Here is a 23,986-nt window from a genome sequence, read left to right as displayed (position 1 = left end):
ACTGCCCACTGTACACGTATCAGAACGGGAGGTCGTCCAGTTTGTAGACGAAAGGGGAAACATTATTGTAATAGTACAATGGAGCCCCATCACCCGTACATGGCGCATTAGCCATGAGCTAGTTATTCCACAAATGTGAGTACAGCGTATGTTACATTCCAAGTGGTTGTACTCATGCCGTGTGTAACCTGTGCAACATCTGCATCCAGGTGACTCAGTAAGCAGACAACAATTTGTGAATGGTTGGCTGTAGACAGAGAATCATGCAATAAACTTTATTTACAGATGGGGCTACATTTATATGCACTGGTATCATGGACACTCGCATTTCTCATACATGGGCGTTGGAGAACCCACACGACACTAGGGAAACAAGATTCCAAGATAGGTTCCCAGTGCTCGCCTGATGTGGTATGACTGATGGCCTGGTGATGGGGCCTGTGTTCCGCCCAACTGCGTGACAGCAGCACCATATGCACGTATCCTAACAGAAGATTGACTTGCACTTTTGGAAGACGTGACATCAGATCAACGACGGCAGATGTACCCGAAACATGATGGATCACCGTTTCACTGTACCAGACAAGTACATCAGTATCTGAATAAAATGTTTCCTCAACAGTGAATTGACTGTGGTGGACCCGTTATCTGGCCAGGTCACCCAGCCTAACCCCATTAGACTTCTGTTTATGGGACTGATTGAAGGGCGATGCTTACGCTACGAAGGTGAATAATCAAATGGCTCTGAGCACTATCGGACTTAACATCTGAGGTCATCAGTCCCCTAGAACTTAAACTACTTAAATCTAACTAACCTAAGGACATCACACACATCGATGCCCGAGGCAGGATTCGAACCTGCGACCGTAGCGGTCGCGCGGTTCCAGACTGTAGCGCCTAGAACCACTCGGCCACTCCGGCCGGCGAAGGTGAATACACATGAAGAACTTGTCGCTCCCATCACCAAAGTTTGTGGCCAAATTAAAGACTGCCAAGATAATATTTGATGTGCAACATAAGAAACCCTCCAACGCGTTGGCAAGCGCATTGAGATGGCGGGGGACTTTTTGAACGCCTCTTGTAGGGTGGTTCAGTCATCTGTCCCACCATTATTCTATCTACCAACGGCCTACACAGAATTTCAGTAAGTAATATTCACACTTGTCTTCATAATCATTCATGGATGTGTGTAGCCTTCAACCTGTCCTAGCTACGTAACGATCGAAAATCGGAAATGTTCACAGGATGTTTTTCGGTTTATCTTCACATGTAGAATCACATCACAAATTATGTGGCGTTCCTCCTCAGTCTTCCTTCATAACGGAGACTGACCACTTAGCTACCCGTCTCAGAATCCGTGCCCCTCAGCCCCTCCATCGCGCTGCCGAGCTAATACCCCTAGTACGCTCTTTTTAAACATATGTTGTAGCTCTATTTTCATAAGTATAAGTTGGTTATAGGTCGACTAACCGAATAACAGCAGTATTCGAATATCTTTGAAAGTATATTTCATTTGAAAACCAGTATGTAAGGTACATGTGCTTTTTTAAATATAGAACTAGAATTAGGTCTCTCTTAGAGCTGAAAGTCAGTAATTACAACAACACTATCGTTTTACGTTCAAAGCTTATGACCGAAGAAACAGTTGCAGTAAATAAGATCTGCAAAATCTCATAACCGGTAAGAGCTTGATTAAGTTGCAAGTAGCTTTCACTATTTCGACTCTATGTACTTTCCGTCGATCCCCTCTGCTGAACACTGAGAGACTTCATTTTTTATGCCCGTAAACCTACTCCATTCATGCCAAAAGTGACATAGTGCATCGTTCTGATGCCATCGTTCTCATCGTGAACCGCAACTGCACACAAACAAATAGATAGATAAACGAAACGGTGCACTCTGCAAGTCACAATCTCAACCAGGACAGACAGGTCTCACCACGCGGTGCTCTCGAATATATTTAGCTAGTGGTCGATTTTCCGGGTTCACTTGCGATAAACAATCTGTGCCTTGAAAGAAATAGAAAGAAGTCTGAAGGTCAAAAAGTGTTGATTGATCGCAAGGTAAAAGTCCGTATATTGTTGCATAACATCGTGTGTCTGTATGTGTCTATGACTTACATCAATTGTTCAAGTGTTTCACTAGTAATCTAAGTTTTTTTGGACATTGGACTTCATACATGATACAGAACGTTATCACTGTCCCTGGTATGACACGTGGAAACATCAGAATTTGATGGCAATCTTGCACAGTATGTCAGAAAAATTATTGCCTTGTCTCTATCATTTAGCAGAAAGCAGCTGACTTCTGCATCAGGTAAATCACTTGAGCAACTTTGCTTACAGCCGATCACCATAATTATCTAACAAATTGCACTGCAAACGGGACAAAAGGAAAACTGCCACTTTACAAGCTGATGGTGAAGCCTGAAAATTAGGAAAAGTGGTATAAATCGTAATAGCAAGGTGCGCCCGAATTGACGCGTGCTGTAAGAGTCAAAATAGTGGACTTGCATGCGGGGGGGGGATCTGGAATCAAATACAAGTCTGTTTATACTAACCTAAGGTTTTCAGTGACATTAGCCGCATGTGGGCACTGAAATGGAAATGCCGTGTGGCTAGGGGCCTCCCGTCGGGTGGACCTTTCGCCTGGTCTTACGAGTTGACGGCACTTCGGCGACTTGTGTGTCGATGGGGATGACATGATGATGATAAGGACCACACAACAGCCAGTCCCTGAGCGGAGGAAATCTCCGACCCAGCCGGGAATTGAATCCGGGCCGTTAGGTATGACAATCCATCCCATTGACCACTCAGCTACCAAGGGCGGACAGGCACTGAAATGAATCAATGGCAACGGGTGAAGGTATCTACGGGGCCAGGACTCGAACCCGGATCTCCCGCTCAACGCGAAATGTCGTCTTACCGCCTTTGCCATCCGAACACGCTTTCCATTCGATCCAAATTCCCAGTCTGTTCCACATTACTGTTCACCATCCCATGAACCCTTCACCTGACAATTTGGTTTCCCGCAAGAGATCGGGCTTGATGTACAACTGCAATGGATCTTTGGTCATCGCCGCTTACTGATGTATATGTCTGTGGTCTTTGTATTTTCGGACACCTTCGAAATAACAGACACCGCATATATGGTTATACTAAATCAGGTTTTCCTTACACACCTCGCATAAAAGCCCAGATAATTGCTTCAGCCAATCTACACCTGACTACTCTCACCCCCACTATCACAATTCAGCCGAAACTACTTTAGGGCTGAATCCACAATGTTTCGATATCGACGGAATTGTCAACTCTTAATTTGCCTTACATCTATTTTCGCTCCTAAGTCAGATTGTTAAACATTACTAGCCACTCTACATATATTCTCACTCTCCCCCTCACTCCTTTTTCTTCCTCCTTCATTTCTCATTTCCCAAAACAGCAAACACGGACATTACAGCCAAACAAGAATTTTGCTAGTTCTTCGTTCTCCCTTACTGATTATTTTAAACTCCACCCGTCAGTGCAACTGGATGGTAGGACTGTAACCATTAAAATTTTGATTAGGGTACAAGTAGGGTAAACCCGAAATCCACCAACAAAATTTCGGAGATTGTTCAGGGATATTTACTGAACACACCATCACAACATTACGAAAGCTTGTTCATGCAATCATCAAAACACACAACATAAAACATGAGTATTGCATCAACAGATGCTAGAGGGCTGTTCAAAAATGGCTCTGAGCACTATGGGACTTAACTTCTAAGGTCATCAGTCCCCTAGAACATAGAACTACTTAAACCTAACTAACCTAAGGACATCACTCACACCCACGCCCGAGGCAGGATTCGAACCTGCGACCGTAGCGGTCGCGCGGTTCCAGACTGTACCGCCTAGAACCGCTCGCCACTCCGGCCGGCCTACAAACATCGTTTTGAAGGCTACTTATAGCGCCGACACCAGTCGGAACTTCATGAAGCTACAGAGGCTGAAGTGGATATTTTCCACAATGTTCCACAAAAAATACCGCATTTCTCCAACCGAGATTGACCAGGAAAATAAAATGTGTTGCAATACTTTTTGAACGCTCCCCGTGGAACCAAGCAGTACAAAACGCAAGTTGAGGCTGAGCAGTGAAGTGGGCGTCAATGTTGTCAACAGCAAGTACAATGACTGAATGGAACAAGTTTGTTTCCAAACAAGACACATAGCAGATCCATCTACTTTTGCACTTTTGTGCAGATATTTTAACCGCAGTACAGATACGAAGATAAACAGGGGTAAGAAATCATACAAAATACTATTACCCTGTAACGAGCCAACGACGATATTAGGCCCTTTGTACCAAAATACTCAGAAAATATTTCCGAAAAACCTCCGAACTTTTGTGGTTGGAGTTCAGGTTCACCATTAAGTAAAATACGGAAAATTAATGTAGTCAGGAATTTCTTTTAGGAAACGTTGCTACGATTATGTTTCCCAATCAGTGTTTCTTTCGGTGATAGAAAGAGGAAAGTGGCAACATGTAACAGCCCGGGTTTTATTCATTGGTCTTGACGGAGGTACAGCTGGTTCGTTGCATGAGAAGTGCTGATATTATCAAAGTAAACAGAGATTGTGGAGCTGGGAGAATAAGATAAGGGGCTGGCATGAGGTGTGTTGGCTTCATTTTCTATCTTTCAGTAAACAGGCGCGACTCGAAGTTCCCATTATTGGGGAAGGCTGACGTATATATCGGTCGGAACTACGATGCCAGGGCTCTCTAAAAACATTACGGCCTGTTTCGTAATTAACCACTCAACAACACCCAAAGTGAACACGGTAAGATCTGTTGTTGTTGTGGTTTTCAGTCCTGAGACTGGTTTGATGCAGCTCTCCATGCTATTCTATCCTGTGCAACCTTCTTCATCTCCCAGTACCTACTGCAACCTACATCCTTCTGAATCTGCTTAGTGTATTCATCTCTTGGTCTCCCTCTACGATTTTTACCCTCTACGATTTTTACCCTCCACGCTGCCCTCGAATGCTAAATTTGTGATCCATTGATGCCTCAGAACATGTCCTAGCAACTGATCCCTTCTTCTTGTCAAGTTGTGATACAAACTCCTCTTCTCCACAGTTCTATTCAATACCTCCTCATTAGTTATGTGATCTACCCATCTAATCTTCAGCATTCCCTTCTGTAGCACCACATTTTGAACGCTTCTATTCTCTTCTTGTCCAAACTGTTTATCGTCCATGTTTCACTTCCATACGTGGCTACACTCCATACAAATACTTTCAGAAACGACTTCCTGACACTTAAATCTACACTCGATGTTAACAAATTTCTCTTCTTCAGAAACCCTTTCTTTGCCATTTCCAGTCTACATTTTATATCCTCTCTACTTCGACCATCATCAACTATTTTGGTTCCCAAATAGCAAAACTCCTTTACTACTTTAAGTGTCTCGTTTCCTAACTAATTCCCTCAGCATCACCCGACTTAATTCGACTACATTCCATTATCCTCGTTTTGCTTTTGTTGATGTTCATCTTATATCCTCCTTTCAAGACACTGTCCATTCCGTTCAACTGCTCTTCCAAGTCCTTTGCTGTCTCTGACAGAATTACAATGTCATCAGCGAACTTTAAAGTTTTTATTTCTTCTCCATGGATTTTAATACCAATTCCGAATTTTTCTTTCGTTTCCTTTACTGCTTGCTCGATATACAGATTGAATAACATCGGGGAGAGATACAACTCTGTCTCACTCCCTTCCCAACCACTGCTTCCCTTTCATGTCCCTCGACTCTTATAACTGCCATCTGGTTTCTGTACAAATAGTAAATAGCTTTTCGCTCCTTGTATTTTACCCCTGCCACCTTCAGAATTCGAAAGAGAGTATTCCAGTCAACATTGTCAAAAGCTTTCTCTAAATCTACAAATGCTAGAAACGTAGGTTTGCCTTTCCTTAATCTATTTTCTAAGATAAGTCGTAAGGTCAGTATTGCCTCGCGTGTTCCAACATTTCTACGAAATCCAAACTGATCTTCCCCGAGGTCGGCTTCTACCAGTTTTTCCATTCGTCTGTAAAGAATTCGCGTTAGTATTTTGCAGCTGTGACTTATTAAACTGATAGTTCGGTAATTTTCACATCTGTCAACACCTGCTTTCTTTGGGATTGGAATTATGGTAAGATCTATAGGAGGCAAATTTAGCTGCCAACTACTGTTCCCGACTCTTTACCCCAACTAACCGTACTACAAATGACCCGTTTTCGAGATATCTTTAATGCGATGTATGTTAGGCTCACGGCATGGTTAATATTTTTCGTGTTTTCAGTGCCAAACTTGACACGTTTAATGTTTTTCGTGTGCTTTCAATCAGCGGTGTTTATGAGCTTGAGCGGCGCAATAATCATGTTCCGTGACGTCACGGGTCCTGTGTTGTGACTGTCGAAGAGAACCAAACCGAGAAACCGTACGTTTATTTATGTGTTTATTGCTTTTCGTATTACAAGAAGAAAGTGCAGTTCAAGCGACACACCAAATAAAATGTTTCACCAAAACGCGTCATTTTTAGTACGGTTTGTTTCCCTAAAGTGTCGGGAAATGTAACGTCGATGGATACACAAGTTCTCATAAAGCTACATTGCCCGATTGAAATTACGTCTTTACCTTTGTCTCAATGTGCACTGTTTTCGTTCTCGATTGATGTCTATATCGTGGATGGGTGCACCAGAACACAACAAATCAAGTAAAAAAAGACTTTTGCTAGTTACGTAGTTTATTCCGCGATCACCCTCAGTAATCAAGGCAATTTCTTAGCAACTAAAAGTGACAAGTTATCGAGACATATATAAACTTAGCATGCATTTCCTAAAGCGGATAGAACTTCCAGTGCCATAAAGAAAAAGGAAAAGAAAAGCTGTCTACAAAACTACCAAAATATTAATAGTAAACGTCGATTGATGTTGAATCAGAGCATTATGGAGATATACAGACAGGGATTTGATGTGGAGATTCAGCCACTCTGCTAATTCAATTTCGTTCTATGCTGTGAAATGTGAAAACTATGCGGAGACTCGTAGGACACCCTCGACTGAAGAAACGGAGCCTTCGGAAGACCCGTAAGAGCTGTATCCCCTAAAAGCCATGTCCCTAAACCTCTGCTACATAGAGCTAACAGGCAGTTAAAAGGCACAGCGTCACGACTCTCTAAACCTTTCGAAGAACAAAAATCGATATCAACAGTTCCATATATTCTCAGATAAGTCTTACTATATCCTACAGATTAGGTAAAGTTACGAAAATCTCAGTTTTGTAAGTGAGTTATTTTACAATACTTCCAGAGGTATTTCCATAGGCTGAAAGTTAGGATGGATGTTGGTCCTGGGATGTAAAACTTTGTGAATGACTAAGCTTTTGAGAGGACATATCGTTAATACGTAGCTCACTACACCAGTATAATCAACATTTTGTAATGTATTACGCTTCCTTTCTTGATATCGTTTCGGTATGTGTACTGGCTTAAGCAAAAGTCAGAAAACGTATGTGCTTGTTTTGTGTACCTGGCACTATGCACGTAAACGGATTTTCTTTCTTACAAAAGCCTACTAAAGGGTTTCGCATATATTCTTGTTGAATCGTTAGAAAATTAATGCTGCGTTCGAAATTGTTATTTTGTCTTCCATTCCTGTGGAAGCGGTGAACTACAAGTTATTCTGTCGCTTGTTATAAGAACTGTCAATGTGTTTCAACTTGACCACATGTAGAAACGATAACCACTTGCTTTATCATCAGAAATTTCGGAGAAATCAAGTTAACTGCACTACTACATGTGTAAGAGTTGTACTACAGTTCCTTGAATTGTCAAAATCAGTGTTTGATTTCAGCTATAAATGAGAGAAATTGTATGTACTACAGTTCGTTGAATTGTAACAATCAGTGCTTGATTTCAGCTATAAATGAGAGAAACTAACTGTCAGTTTCACTTCACACAGCGTGCAATGACAGGAACTCAACTTTCTGTCCCGAGTCACGTTACTTAGATGTTGGTTTCAAGCGTTAACAAGGCAGGGGTCTATGCGCGGTCTATGTTATATATGGTCTATGGTTCTTGTCATGTTCTATGGATCTTGTAGTAGTTAACACTAGCTAATGTGGGAAAAGCTGCCCGCATTGAATGTATTATGTATGGAATATAATCGAAGCTGTGTTACAGAAGATATTGGTATTTACACTGTTAGTTCGAAGTGACTGACATGTATGATTTGTGTATCTACTTGGCTGCAGTTTACGTTGAAGAGTTTTACCTAAGTAACATTGAAGAAAAGTTTTGAGTACGAGTTAAGTGATTTACTCTTTGAAATTTACATACACTCCTTGGAGTTCTTTAATTTTGAAAATATCAGTGTCATCAGGAACTTTTCTCTTGCTGAGCGAAGTCAGAGTCTGATAATTTACGGGTTTATTGATTAATAAATGGTGATTTCGCGTCCAGATCGGAGATTTTCTCCACTCGGGGACTGAGTGTTGTGTTGTCCTTACGTTCATATCGGCGAAATTGACATTGCACTATTGAGATTTATGTATGGGCACATCCCGACAGCCAATAAATTAAAGAAAGAAATAGCGATCTTTCTTGGGGGATTTAATTCAAGCCCCTTTTTATGTAGGATCTCCGTGAAGTGGGTTTTACATCGTGAAACTTATTGAAGATAAGCAGCGCCGTGGATAGCCCTAGTATATGCGAGAGTTCATTGATTTTGTTCGTTTTAGTTCGTTGTATCTGCTCGGGGCTGACGTCGCAAGCACCAGTTTCAGTTCGTCGTTGGTCCATTAATTCAGTTTTCTTTATTACAGAGGGCAGCTAACCCTCTGACCGAACACGCTGAGTTACCGTGCAGGTATTGATAGGAGATCCGCCACAGTCTTTGCATTATATCCCGCCATTAGATTGAAGATGAATGTTTACAACCGCGTTGAAACTGCCTGTAAAAAGTAGTATATTTGAGCAAGAGATGTTAAAATTTATAGTTAAATATGTAATAAGTAAAATATTTCACGTTGTATTGACACATTTTGGCTCAAGGGTCATTGGTAAGACTATTACTTTTTAGCCTGTCTACAGACAAATTCCTGGTTGCGTAAGGGAACTGTCTTCCAATCAGTTTTCATTAGATATGCATCATCATTGCATTGTTTTGTGATACTCTGATCTTCACATGACAGGCGGCTATCTGTCAGATGTGTAACTTAGCCACACGCCGAGCACGATTGACAATGGACTGACGCGCAGTTCGATCTCAGTAATGTATTAGATTAGATTAGATTTACTTTCATTCCATTTCATCCGTAGTGAGGAGGTCCTCCAGGATGTGGAACATGTCAGAAAAACAACAATACATGATAAATATTTACAATTAAAACAAATAAGCTAATGTACCATTCCATAGGTCCCAAGTGGAATGAACGTCATTTTTTAATGAACATTATATGAAAGAGTCATTTTACAAATACTAATGCACTGAATTTAAAATAAAGTTAATTTATTTATTTATAAGGTAATAAACGTGTAATACAACTACCATAATACTTATTTACAATGAACACATTACTGCACTGAAATGGTGCAGAAGTTAGATTGTACTTACACACACACACACACACACACACACACACACACACACACGCACACACACACAATGAACACATTGCTGCATTACTGCACTGAAATTGTGCAGAAGTTATATATTGAAAACGTGTGTTCCTGAATAATGCACGCCTTTTAGTACAAAACTAAGTGACTTTAAATCCTTGTGAAGATTATTCTTATTTCTAGTGTTGATTCCATGAACTGAGCTGTTGGTTTGAAAAAGTGATACATTTTTAATGACAAATTTAATTAAGCAATAAATATATTGGGAAGCAGTAGTTAGTATCCCTAGTTCCCTAAACAGGCTTCTGCAGGATGTTCTTGAGTTCACACCACATATAATTCGTACTGCACGTTTTTGTGCCCGGAAGATTTTAGCTTGGCTTGATGAATTACCCCAAAAAATAATACCATATGACATTGTTGTTTTTGTTGTCTTCAGTCCTGAGACTGGTTTGATGCAGCTCTCCATGCTATTCTATCCTGTGCAAGCTGCTTCATCTCCCAGTACTTACTGCAACCTACATCCTTCTGAATCTGCTTAGTGTATTCATCTCTTGGTCACCCTCTACGATTTTTACCCACCACGCTGCCCTCCAATGCTAAATTTGTGATCCCTTGACGCCTCAAAACATGTCCTACCAACCAGTCCCTTCTTCTTGTCAAGTTGTGCCACAAACTCCTCTTCTCCCCAATTCTATTCAATACCTCCTCATTAGTTACGTGATCTACCCATCTAATCTTCAGCATTCTTCTGTAGCACCACATTTCGAAAGCTTCTATTCTCTTCTTGTCCAAAATATTTATCGGCCATATTTCACTTCCATACATGGCTACACTCCATACAAACACTTTCAGAAACGACTTCCTGACACTTAAATCTATACTCGATGTTTACAAATTTCTCTTCGTCAGAAACGCTTTCCTTGCCATTGCCAGTCTACATTTTATATCCTCTCTACTTCGACCATCATCAGTTATTTTGCTCCCCAAATAGCAAAACTCTTTTACTACTTTAAGTGTCTCATTTCCTAATTTAATTCCCTCAGCATCACCCGACTTAATTCGACTACATTCCATTATCCTTGTTTTGCTTTTGTTTATGTTCATCTTATATCCTCCTTTCAAGACACTGTCCATTCCATTCAACTGCTCTTCCAAGACCTTTGCTGTCTCTGGCAGAATTACAATGTCATCGGCGAACTTCAATGTTTTTATTTATGACATTATGGAATGAAAATAAGAATAGCACGCCAGCTTTTCCATTTTTATATCCTCTATGTCTGACACAATTCGCATTGCAAATAGAGATTTGTTAAGACCCTTCAGCAGTTCTGTGGTGTGCTCCTCCTGGCTGAATTTATTATCAAGCTGTAATCCCAAGAATTAAACACTGTCCACTTCTTCTATCTGCTTGTCATCGTATGTTAGGCATATACTCGTGGGACACCCCATACAAGTCCTGAACTGCATGTAGTGCGTTTTTTCAAAGTTTAGTGACAAAGAATTGGCTAGGAACCAGTGATTAATGTCCACAAATATTTTATTAGCTGATCTTTCTAAGACTACACTTGATTTGCTATTTATTGCAATGTTTGTATCATCGGCAAACAAAACGAACTTGGCATCTGGTAATGTTACTGGTGAAAGGTCATTGATATACACAAGAAAAATTAAGGGCCCCAAAATGGAACCTTGTGGGACCCCACATGTAATTAGTTCCCAGTTGGATGACGCCTGATAGCTTGATACATGTCTCTTTCGTAATAACACCCTTTGTTTCCTGCCATAGATATAAAAGATTTGAACCATTTTGCAGCATTTCCTGTTACACTATAATATTCTAATTTATTTAAAAGGATATTGTGATTTACACAGTCAAATGCCTTTGACAGATCACAAAAAATACCAGTTGCCTGCAATTTATTGTATAATGAATTAAGCACATTTTCACTGAAAGTGCAGATAGCCTTCTCAATATCAGAACCCTTTAGAAATCCAAACTGTGACTTTGGCAGTACGTTATTTGAGATAAGATCGTTATAAAGCCGATTGTACATTACTTTTTCTAAAATTTTTGAGAATGCTGGCAAATCTACTTAGAATGTTTCATATAGCTTGTACATCGTGACGCAATGAATTAAACCTCGCCTTGGGCGACGCTGCTGGTAGTGTTAGCAGAAGAAATATACAATGTTGAACTTTCGGTGTTATATGTGGCATGAATAAACAAATTTCGAGATGTACGGTTCAATCAAATGGCGTCGTCAGAACGGAGAGAGCTATCGATAATCTAAGCGAGTAAGGCAAAGAATTTCATTCATCCATTATCGAAGCACATTTGTCCAAAGTGCCAATTATGAAACATTTGCAGTCGTTCGGAAGCGAGATCAATCATCAGACCGTGATGCCCAATCAAACGCCTATAAGTCACATTTGTAATAAGACTTAGCGTAATTTTTTATGCAATCACTATACCTCCAGTTGTCTATACATGCAAACACTATCTGCATCGACAATGTTTCTATATGAGAATGTGTCAGGTAGTTAAGGCACTGACTTGTATTTGGGTTAACCGAGGTAGAAATCAGCATCCCCTCATACGGTTTAGATTCTCCTGTGGTCTCGCAAAACTGATTGAGGCAAATGCCCCGCCTGTTTCGGCCTCGTCGTCGATGGGACGCTAAATCATCGTCTTCTTTCTCTATCCCTATCATCATTTGCCTGTAACCCCATCCTCACTAGAGAAAACGTTCATCTCGAATTGTGGATTGTGACTTCTGGTGTGGTAGTGTGCTTCTACTTCGGTAGATCTCGTGATATCTGCACAGGCATAATGTGTACAGAAAAACTAATTAAGAAGGCCCCAACGTTGATTTAGACGTGTGAGGGCACAGTAAAGAATAACATTCACTTGGAGGGATGCCAAGCCAACAAGGGGACCTGCGAACTTCCCTCATCGGCTTAATTCATATTGACAGGCTGCTTAGGAGACGACTAGTACTTTAACGTATTTAAATAGCAAGGTGCAACTCTCAACCGTTTTCGAGAAAAATCGAGTTTGAACATTTTACGCGTACTTGCATACTTCGTATGGTCAGTAACAACGAAGTATTCCGCAGCCCGAGCAAGCGCTGAGTTTCATGTGCGCGAGATCTATAGATTAAACCTCGCTTCCAATACTTTATTTCATTCCCATGTATTACTAACAAGAAATATGCGTGTTACGCCGCGAAACTCTGTGATGACCGAGGACCGCTTACAAATGTAACCCAGTTTTGTTTTGCAATAGACAATTTGAAAACCCCATGCGCATGCAAAGATTCGGCGTTCAATACAAGTCGCAATAATTACTGTTTCCCATGTGTCTATGATAAATAGCATCCTGATAAGAGCGGTTGAAAAGCGTTTTGACGCCGTAGGCGAGGATTGAAAATTAAGGCGCCCTGTTTTTTATTGTCATGGTCTACTTGATATCCCCCACCCCCCTCCCCCCAAAAAAAGAAAAAAAAATCCGCCACCACCAATGGATTAACAGTGCATGTCTCCTATTACATGTTTGTACATTAAACTCAGGCGACCACACGTCCTCATTTTCTGGGGACAGTCCTCAGTTTTCGTGCTATGTCTTCAATTACTTTAAACCTGTTGGAGGACAACAAATGTCCTCGGTTTCTTATTTTTTGTCCTCAGTTTTTGAAATTTACCAAAATAACTGAAATAGCTCGAATGTGCTGAATATTCTAAACTAGAACTCAACTGAATATACCAGTGCAACCAAATTTGGCACCAACTACTTATTTTATTGAATTGCAAGAAAATGATCTACGAAAGATGTGGAAATGTTTTCTGGTGCAAATGAATATATTTTTTTAATTTAGATATTATGCTATCCTTATTGGAGACACGCCGATGCATCAAAAAAGGTCATCTGGATAAACGTGGTGTTATTCCGCTTCTGTTTTTATAGACATAATTCTAGAATGAGCAATAAATCTCATCTTTTACAGCATCCACTTCATCAATGTGACTAAAGATTTATGGAGTGACTGTTCCGTAAGCTTTTGAAAACAGTTCGGGATTGTACGTTTTCCTCCTTTCCATTTATTATCCAAGTTGCTCAACTTTTTCAGTGTTTGATTTGAAATAAATTTTGTCCCTCCTTTGCCGCCCTAGGCGGCTGCCTAGCCTTCCTTAAGGGTAGAGGTGGCCTTATTCCTGATTCGTGCAGTGCTCCATAAGTCACACATTATACTTGCAACACATGTAGATGTAATGGCAGCTAACTCTAAATATAGGTAAATGTAAATTAATGCAGATGAATAGGAAAAAGAATCCTGTAATGTTTGAACACTCCATTAGTAGTGTAGCGCTTGACACAGTCACGTAGATTAAATATTTGGGCGTAAGGTTGCGGAGCGATATGAAGTGGGACAAGCATGTAATGGCAGTTGTGGGGAAGGCGGATAGTCGTCTTCGGTTCATTGGTTGAATTTTGGGAAGATGTGGTTCATCTGTAAAGGAGACCGCTTATAAAACACTAATACGATCTATTCTTGAGTACTGCTCGAGCGTTTGGGATCCCTATCAGGTCGGATTGAGGGAGAGCATAGAATCAATTCAGAGGCGGGCTGCTAGATTTGTTACTGGTAGGTTTGATCATCACGCGAGTGTTACGGAAATGCTTCAGGAACTCGGGTGGGAGTCTCTAGAGGAAAGGAGGCGTTCTTTTCGTGAATCGCTACTGAGGAAATTTAGAGAACTAGCATTTGAGGCTAGCTGCAGTATAATTTTACTGCCGCCAACTTATATTTCGCGGAGAGACCACAAAGATAAGATTGGAGAGTTAGGGCTCTTGCAGAGGCATATAGGCAGTCATTTTTCCCTCGTTTTGTTTCGGAGTGGAACAGGGAGAGAAGATGCTAGTTGTGGTGCGAGGTACCCTCCGCCACGCACCTTATGGTGGATTGCGGAGTAGATATGTAGATAAAATAATATAAATAAAACGACTGTACTGATTGTTGTGTAGCCATTCTTTTCGAATTTCATTGCGAATTTTTTTCTTTTTTCTCTCAGGATAAAGATTATGAAAATAATAAATGAATCATTCAGTAATGACAGTTTGCACAGGCATTATAATTATTTGGCAACAAGAAGAAAAAAGATATGCTGATAGTGAACTGAAGCTAACCACTTAACACGGTCGGCTGCGGATTTTTCGAGTATTAGCGACCATACAAAATATATAAATACGCCTTCCAAACCGATGTTCTGGGAAACGGCTGAGAGTGGTATCTTACTGTTTACATATGCTCTTGTCGAAGTCGCGCGCTGCACATCCTGTCAATGTGAGTCTTATCGGTGAGGGGAAGTTCGTACGGTCGCCTTATAAGCTGAGAAGCCAGCCGTAGTTTATCGCAGTGTGGTGTTAAGCGGGAACTGACCTGGAACCTGAGCTTCCCGACGGGAGGCTTCGCGTAGGGGATGCGCAGGAAGCTGCGGAACACCCTGCCGGCCGGCGTCAGCTGCGTCTTGCCGCGCAGAGAGCCCTGCGGTATGCGCAGCGTCACCGGCGCGCCGGCCTTGGCGCTGGCCTGCCGCACGCCCGACGTGCAGCGCCACGCACTTCGGCCGAGCTTCTTGCTTCCCACCCACATGGTCAACGCTGGTTTATTGCGCACTCTTCAGCGTTATCGCTACCGCAGGCACACAAACCTACTGCCGTTGCTGCTCTCACGCCAGATATATATCGAGTGGCCTTAGGGTAAGTAAAGATTTCATCACAGATGACGCCATTGGCAGGCGATGTACGGTGCTACATCTACCGGCACTTCTTGGAACCAGCCGCTGCCGCGCTCACAGCTGCACGTCTCACCTCAGCTACGACGACGATGATTGTCGGCGTCCCATGCCTTTACACACACCTTTCGCGCTAATGATTTTAAAAGACCTAATGCAATGGCTTAAGGGCAAATCTGCAGTGGCAGGAATTCACATTGTTGGATTTATGTAATTGCTTATTACCTAAGGTGACCATATTTTCTAGACTCAAATTCGGGACATTAACATATTTCCTAGGCCCAAATCCGGGACACATTAAAAATTTTGCAAAATAGGCTATATTTATTTATTTATTTATTTATTATATGAGAAGCAGGTTTCAATTAAATGTAATACATACAAAATATCAATTAAATTTGTTACAATGAAATGAACGCCCTTAGCTGCTTACAGGCGTTGACATACGTCAACTGGGACAGATGAAGATGTGTGCCCCGACCGGGACTCGAACCCGGGATCTCCTGCTTACATGGCAGACGCTCTCTCCATCTTTTTTTTCCCCATCTGGTCGGTGCGGACGTCGCAAGACACCCGTTTCAGTTGGTCGTTGATCCATTAACTCAGTTTCTTTTATTACAGAGGGCAGCTCACGCTCTGACAGAACACGCTGAGTTACGGTGCCGGCGCTCCATCTGAGCCACCGGGGATACAATAGATAGCGCGACTGCAGGGATTTATCTCTGGCACGCCTCTCGCGAAACCCACGTTCTCAACGTATTACCCCGCACTACATTCGTAGTGCTTCCGCCCATTATACTCATTACTCGCGGCGCATTGCCGATTCCCGTTCGAGTTCGGGCACTGTTTGTGCATCTCCACAGAAGAAGAAGATGGTCAAGTGGCCGGTGAGCCTTAACTATATATATGTATATACGATATCTGTTCTTTCGGATATGTCCGAAAGAACTGATATCATCTTAGTATATATATATATATATATATATATATATGTAATTAAATTTGTTGCAAAGAAAAGCACATTTACATTTTATTAATACCTTCTAAGATGAATGAGTGTGATCAGGGCAACTGTATTTATAAGTGCTGTGAATTTTCTTTATCAAGTCTGTATTTTTCAACAACATATGAAAAAACTCGACACAAGTTTCATCATAATTTATTCTACTTACTAACATTGCTTTCATGGTTTCTACAGCCAACTGTGTTTTGTTACTTGTCCATATATTGTTCATGTGGGAAAATACCCTCTCAGTAGCAGCATTAGTGCCAGGACGGTAGAAAAGGAAATCCAGTAGTTTGAGTACATTTGAGAATGGCACATGATTCTGGCTTAAATGAGAAATCATCTCAACGCATCTTTGACCTGGAACAGTGTTGTTAGCAGTCCATTCAATGTTTTTCTCAGTGGTTACAAACTGTTCGACACTGACGTACTCATCATACATTACATTTCCTGCAAATTGAACATAATGCACGGTTTCGCTAACTAGAGAAGAAGTTCTTTCAATGTCATCCCATACAGGTATTTAATTCAAGGTAACCCAATTGTAGCAGTCCAAGTTCTGGAAACTTTTTTTTATACGATAACACGACCTAACACAAAATTCAATCTGATATAATATGGCGCACACAGATGACAAATGGTAGTATTCTAGAGAGCAGCATACACTGCGTTGGCGACGCCGAAGTCAACGAGAGCGTATATTACTGTTCATCTGTTCGAGTTACTTTGTATTTCGTCTGCATGTTTGCCATAAAACCTCCTCTGCCTCTTCCATGGCTATCAGAAAATATGCAGATTTCTTCCTTCTTCTGTTCGAGTTATGGTTAGAACCGTTTCGACTGCGCGAAGGCATTCAAGTGCTATTTTTTTCCCAGTTGCCGTGGTCTCTGACTGCCCATTAGCTGTTCGAGCTGCGGCCTGCGCAGTAGAAACAGTTTGATAACGGTTTCGACAATTTGTCGTACTCTCTTGTCAAATAGTTTCCTACCATAACTAAAACTAATAATGAAATATACCGATACAGGTGAAATGAATGTCTAATTCGGGACAAATTGGGTCATGATTGTTAATTGCGGGACAAACAGGTGTCCCGAATTACCTTTGAAAAAATTCGGGACAGACACACAGAAATCGGGACTGTCCCGACAAAAACGGGACGGATGGTCGCCTTATTATTACCTATCAAAGGAAATAGGTAACGACAGCATAACATGCTCTTCCGCTTTACTTCCTTCTGCTTATTGCCCTACATAAATAACACTACTGTTGTACAAAATACCTCAGATGAAACACACACACACACGCACACACACACACACACACACACACACACACCCGCACGCACGCACGCACGTACAGAGAGAGAGAGAGAGAGAGAGAGAGAGAGAGAGAGAGAGAGGGAGAGAGCAGTAAAACATTTTCGTCTTGTCGCGTGTTGACAAAATGGCATTTTCGTCTAGATCCTCAAGTCGCCAGTCCTACACGTCAGGTCTTGAACTATGCTCTCCCCTTATGCGGTGTGTTGCGTCGGATGGAATAATTCCAGTGAGTTTCATGTTTTCCTTAACTATCTATGCGATGTTCCTCGATGACCCAATCTTCTTTACTGAAATCAAGTGTAAAGGTCAAAACTGATTCCTCTTTAGTTCTAACCAAAGTCGTACCAGCAGCAACGTGTTTCTCGAGCTTATAACATCAGAGCAGCATCGATAGCGCTCTACGGCATCATACACCATGCGGAACTCACTGATCCTGATGAAAAACACATACAGAGCCCACTCATGGCGTTCCGTTGATCGCCAACACTGTCTCATAAAGTGCAGGTGGTGTTAAAAGCCGTTAACGCAGTATTGATGAAAACTTGAACTGTAAATACACTCCTGGAAATTGAAATAAGAACACCGTGAATTCATTGTCCCAGGAAGGGGAAACTTTATTGACACATTCCTGGGGTCAGATACATCACATGATCACACTGACAGAACCACAGGCACATAGACACAGGCAACAGAGCATGCACAATGTCGGCACTAGTACAGTGTATATCCACCTTTCGCAGCAATGCAGCCTGCTATTCTCCCATGGAGACGATCGTAGAAATGCTGGATGTAGTCCTGTGGAACGGCTTGCCATGCCATTTCCACCTGGCGCCTCAGTTGGACCAGCGTTCGTGCTGGACGTGCAGACCGCGTGAGACGACGCTTCATCCAGTCCCAAACATGCTCAATGGGGGACAGATCCGGAGATCTTGCTGGCCAGGGTAGTTGACTTACACCTTCTAGAGCACGTTGGGTGGCACGGGATACATGCGGACGTGCATTGTCCTGTTGGAACAGCAAGTTCCCTTGCCGGTCTAGGAATGGTAGAACGATGGGTTCGATGACGGTTTGGATGTACCGTGCACTATTCAGTGTCCCCTCGACGATCACCAGTGGTGTACGGCCAGTGTAGGAGATCGCTCCCCACACCATGATGCCGGGTGTTGGCCCTGTGTGCCTCGGTCGTATGCAGTCCTGATTGTGGCGCTCACCTGCACGGCGCCAAACACGCATACGACCATCATTGGCACCAAGGCAGAAGCGGCTCTCATCGCTGAAGACGACACGTCTCCATTCGTCCCTCCATTCACGCCTGTCGCGACACCACTGGAGGCGGGCTGCACGATGTTGGGGCGTGAGCGGAAGACGGCCTAACGGTGTGCAGGACCGTAGCCCAGCTTCATGGAGACGGTTGCGAATGGTCCTCGCCGATACCGCAGGAGCAACAGTGTCCCTAATTTGCTGGGAAGTGGCGGTGCGGTCCCCTACGGCACTGCGTAGGATCATACGGTCTTGGCGTGCATCCGTGCGTCGCTGCGGTCCGGCCTAGGTCGACGGGCGCGTGCACCTTCCGCCGACCACTGGCGACAACATCGATGTACTGTGGAGACCTCACGCCCCACGTGTTGAGCAATTCGGCGGTACGTCCACCCGGCCTCCCGCATGCCCACTATACGCCCTCGCTCAAAGTCCGTCAACTGCACATACGGTTCACGTCCACGCTGTCGCGGCATGCTACCAGTGTTAAAGACTGCGATGGAGCTCCGTATGCCACGGCAAACTGGCTGACACTGACGGCGGCGGTGCACAAATGCTGCGCAGCTAGCGCCATTCGACGGCCAACACCGCGGTTCCTGGTGCGTCCGCTGTGCCGTGCGTGTGATCATTGCTTGTACAGCCCTCTCGCTGTGTCCGGAGCAAGTATGGTGGGTCTGACACACCGGTGTCAATGTGTTCTTTTTTCCATTTCCAGGAGTGTAGCATGTTACCGAGCTTCTCAAACTATGAAGTTCAGCTGCTTTCGCTCTTCATATATTTGCTAATCTTGGAAAGCACCGTATCAGCCTTTTACATATTTTGCACGTTTACACTTAATAATGATTTACAGATTAATTTTCTGGGGTAACTCGTCACGTGGAAAGATAGTACTGATTGCACAAACGCGAGCATTAAGAATAACAAGTGATTTTCACCCACGAACTTCATGTAGGTATCTCCTCAAGGAGCTAGGCATTTTAGCTGCGCCAGTACATTGCATATATTCGTTAATGGAATTCGTCATAAATAATCAATCATAATTTGAGAACAATTATGTCCATACCTAGAATAATGGAGGGAAAAATTGCCTTTATTACCCATTGTTAAAACTGTCAGTGACTCAGAAAGACGTTCAGTATGCAACAACATTTTTTTAATAAATTGCCGAAAACATAAAATGTCTGTCAGGCAGTGAAACAAATTTTAGATCTAATATAATGCCGTTTCTCCTGGACAACTCGTACTGTTCTACTGAAAATTTCTAATTAGAAACTGGTAGCCTGTGAAAGAAGAAAAGTTTGGATTTGCATATGTGGAGCTAAAATTAATAACGTGTTAGTTAATGTTATCACTAATCATGTGTACATGTTCTGTAAATGACACGTTGTAACCTCCCCACAAAATACACTCCTGTAAATGGAAAAAAGAACACATTGACACCGGTGTGTCAGACCCACGATACTTGCTCCGGACACTGCGAGAGGGCTGTACAAGCAATGATCACACGCACGGCACAGCGGACACACCAGGAACCGCGGTGTTGGCCGTCGAATGGCGCTAGCTGCGCAGCATTTGTGCACCGCCGCCGTCAGTGTCAGCCAGTTTGCCGTGGCATACGGAGCTCCATCGCAGTCTTCAACACTGGTAGCATGCCGCGACAGCGTGGACGTGAACCGTATGTGCAGTTGACGGACTTTGAGCGAGGGCGTATAGTGGGCATGCGGGAGGCCGGGTGGACGTACCGCCGAATTGCTCAACACGTGGGGCGTGAGGTCTCCACAGTACATCGATGTTGTCGCCAGTGGTCGGCGGAAGGTGCACGTGCCCGTCGACCTGGGACCGGACCGCAGCGACGCACGGATGCACGCCAAGACCGTATGATCCTACGCAGTGCCGTAGGGGACCGCACCGCCACTTCCCAGCAAATTAGGGACACTGTTGCTCCTGGGGTATCGGCGAGGACCATTCGCAACCGTCTCCATGAAGCTGGGCTACGGTCCCGCACACCGTTAGGCCGTCTTCCGCTCACGCCCCAACATCGTGCAGCCCGCCTCCAGTGGTGTCGCGACAGGCGTGAATGGAGGGACGAATGGAGACGTGTCGTCTTCAGCGATGTGAGTCGCTTCTGCCTTGGTGCCAATGATGGTCGTATGCGTGTTTGGCACCGTGCAGGTGAGCGCCACAATCAGGACTGCATACGACCAAGGCACACAGGGCCAACACCCGGCATCATGGTGTGGGGAGCGATCTCCTACACTGGCCGTACACCACTGGTGATCGTCGAGGGGACACTGAATAGTGCACGGTACATCCAAGCCGTCATCGAACCCATCGTTCTACCATTCCTAGACCGGCAAGGGAACTTGCTGTTCCAACAGGACAATGCACGTCCGCATGTATCCCGTGCCACCCAACGTGCTCTAGAAGGTGTAAGTCAACTACCCTGGCCAGCAAGATCTCCGGATCTGTCCCCCATTGAGCATGTTTGGGACTGGATGAAGCGTCGTCTCACGCGGTCTGCACGTCCAGCACGAACGCTGGTTCAACTGAGGCGCCAGGTGGAAATGGCATGGCAAGCCGTTCCACAGGACTACATCCAGCATCTCTACGATCGTCTCCATGGGAGAATAGCAGCTTGCATTGCTGCGAAAGGTGGATATACACTGTACTAGTGCCGACATTGTGCATGCTCTGTTGCCTGTGTCTATGTGCCTGTGGTTCTGTCAGTGTGATCATGTGATGTATCTGACCCCAGGAATGTGTCAATAAAGTTTCCCCTTCCTGGGACAATGAATTCACGGTGTTCTTATTTCAATTTCCAGGAGTGTATTTTATATGTTGTAACCTCTGAACAAAATTGGCTCCCATTTATAGTCTCCGTGCAGAAATGCATTCACATTTAATGTAACCACAAAATTCTTTTCCTAAATCCGGAAATAATAAAAAAAATTCAGTAACCTGGTAAATTTTATGACGACAGCAGCTCTGCGCCTCGGCCCTGTATTCTGAATAAAAAAAGGAAAAAATTCTTACCTCAATAAAAACTGCGAATATATCTGCTCTTATGTAGAAATTTTTCGCCACAGCTTCGTGCAATGCTGGCGTATATTTTTTTCTGATTCTTGGAAGGAATGATCATGCATTTGAAATATTCTTTAAATTGAAATGAATGTTTTTTTTTTAAATTACTTTATATTATAAAAATTATTATTGGGGCATTTTTTTTAAAAAGAAATTAATGACAGTTAATATACATTACCAGATATGCGCAAGGCTGCTTCTTTACCTTCTACAATAATACTCGTCGTCCAAAGTCCCGACCAGAGCAGACTGCCGACACGCGCAGGCACGCGCCGACTACAGTCGACTACTGACTACTGTCCACTACTGAAGACTACTGCAGACTACTGGAGACTACTTCAGACTAACGCCGACTAGTGACAAGCAACAACTAACTACATACTACTCTCTGGTCAGAGACTCTGCCATGCCTCGCCCATCGCCGGCAACGCATACGTCTTACATAACCCTCCACTGGGGGGGGGGGGGGGGGGGCGGGCAAAAATTTGGCAGCGATGGTGAGTCAATTGGACTTGCCATGAGCAACAAATTTTTCTTAATTAACTAAGTTTACAATCACAGAATATATACATATATATAAGTGCAGAACATGAAATAAAATATAGTGCACATGCACTGAGTACAGAACATAACAAGCAATGACAAAATGTATACACAATGAGTACAAATCATATTAACAAATGACATAAAGTGCACACGCACTGTAGTTCAGAATATATCAGCAAATCACAAAATGTATACGCAATGAATACAAATCATGTTACCGAGCGAGGTGGCGCAGTGGTTAGCACACTGGACTCGCATTCGGAAGGACGACGGTTCAATCCCGTCTCCGGCCATCCTGATTTAGGTTTTCCGTGATTTCCCTAAATCGTTTCAGGCGAATGCCGGGATGGTTCCTTTGAAAGGGCACGGCCGATTTCCTTCCCAATCCTTCCCTAACCCGAGCTTGCGCTCCGTCTCTAATGACCTCGTTGTCGACGGGACGTTAAACACTCACCACCACCACCAAATCATGTTAACAAAATGACAAAAGTGCACACGCACTGTAGTACAGAACATATCAGGAAATCACAAATGTATAGGCAATGAGTACAAATCACATTAACAAATGACAAAAGTGCACACGCACTGTAGTTCAGAACATATCAGCAAATCACAAAATGTATATGCAATGAATACAAATCATGTTAACAAAATGACAAAAGTGCACACGCACTGTATATACTTTTTTTACTATTTCACAAGAACTAGGATAGGAAAGGGAAGGATTGCATCATGGTTGTACCACTTTAGGTTGCACGCAGCTGCACTGAAAGTCCATATCTTTCTACAGAAGCACAACACCAAGTGAGATAATCTGAAGTTCTTTTCCCTGAAGTATTAATCAGTGTAGCCAAGACACTGAAATGTGGTATTAATATTCCATATTATCATTTTGGTAGTACATTAGGTACACCAAACAGTGGGACCGTAATAACATCTCCATCGCTCAAGGTGGTGGACAGCATGTCGTGTCAACACCACGTTCTTGTAAGGTACACCAACGTAGAATTAGTGCAAAAACCAAATATAGTGCTCCATGATCATGACGATAGACGGGACAAACGGATATTGCAGTAATTTCTGGTAATTAGCTCAGAAGGTGAAGGACATTAAGTCACATACTAGTCTTCATTGAGTATTACACTAGTCTAACAACTGATGGAATGGACAGTGTCTTGAAAGGAGGATATAAGATGAACATCAACAAAAGCAAAACAAGGATAATGGAATGTAGTCTAATTAAGTCGGGTGATGCTGAGGCAATTAGATTAGGAAATGAGGCACTTAAAGTAGTAAAGGAGTTTTGCTATTTGGGAAGCAAAATAACTGATGATGGT

General features: G+C 43.0%; 1 protein-coding gene across 1 annotated transcript in view; it reads right to left on the bottom strand.

Moving 5' to 3' along the window:
• Positions 1-15,429, bottom strand: part of LOC124595734 (juvenile hormone esterase-like) — a 130,739-nt gene extending 115,310 nt beyond the window's left edge. The window contains exon 1 of the mRNA XM_047134609.1: positions 15,086-15,429. Within this exon, the coding sequence (XP_046990565.1) occupies positions 15,086-15,298 (213 nt within the window). The 5' untranslated portion in view covers positions 15,299-15,429. The remainder of the gene's footprint in view (positions 1-15,085) is intronic.
• Positions 15,430-23,986: the final 8,557 nt, after the last annotated feature.

This window comes from Schistocerca americana, chromosome 2 (assembly GCF_021461395.2).
Source record: "Schistocerca americana isolate TAMUIC-IGC-003095 chromosome 2, iqSchAmer2.1, whole genome shotgun sequence".
Lineage (NCBI taxonomy): Eukaryota > Metazoa > Arthropoda > Insecta > Orthoptera > Acrididae > Schistocerca > Schistocerca americana.
This window is presented reverse-complemented; position numbering and strand designations above follow the sequence as displayed.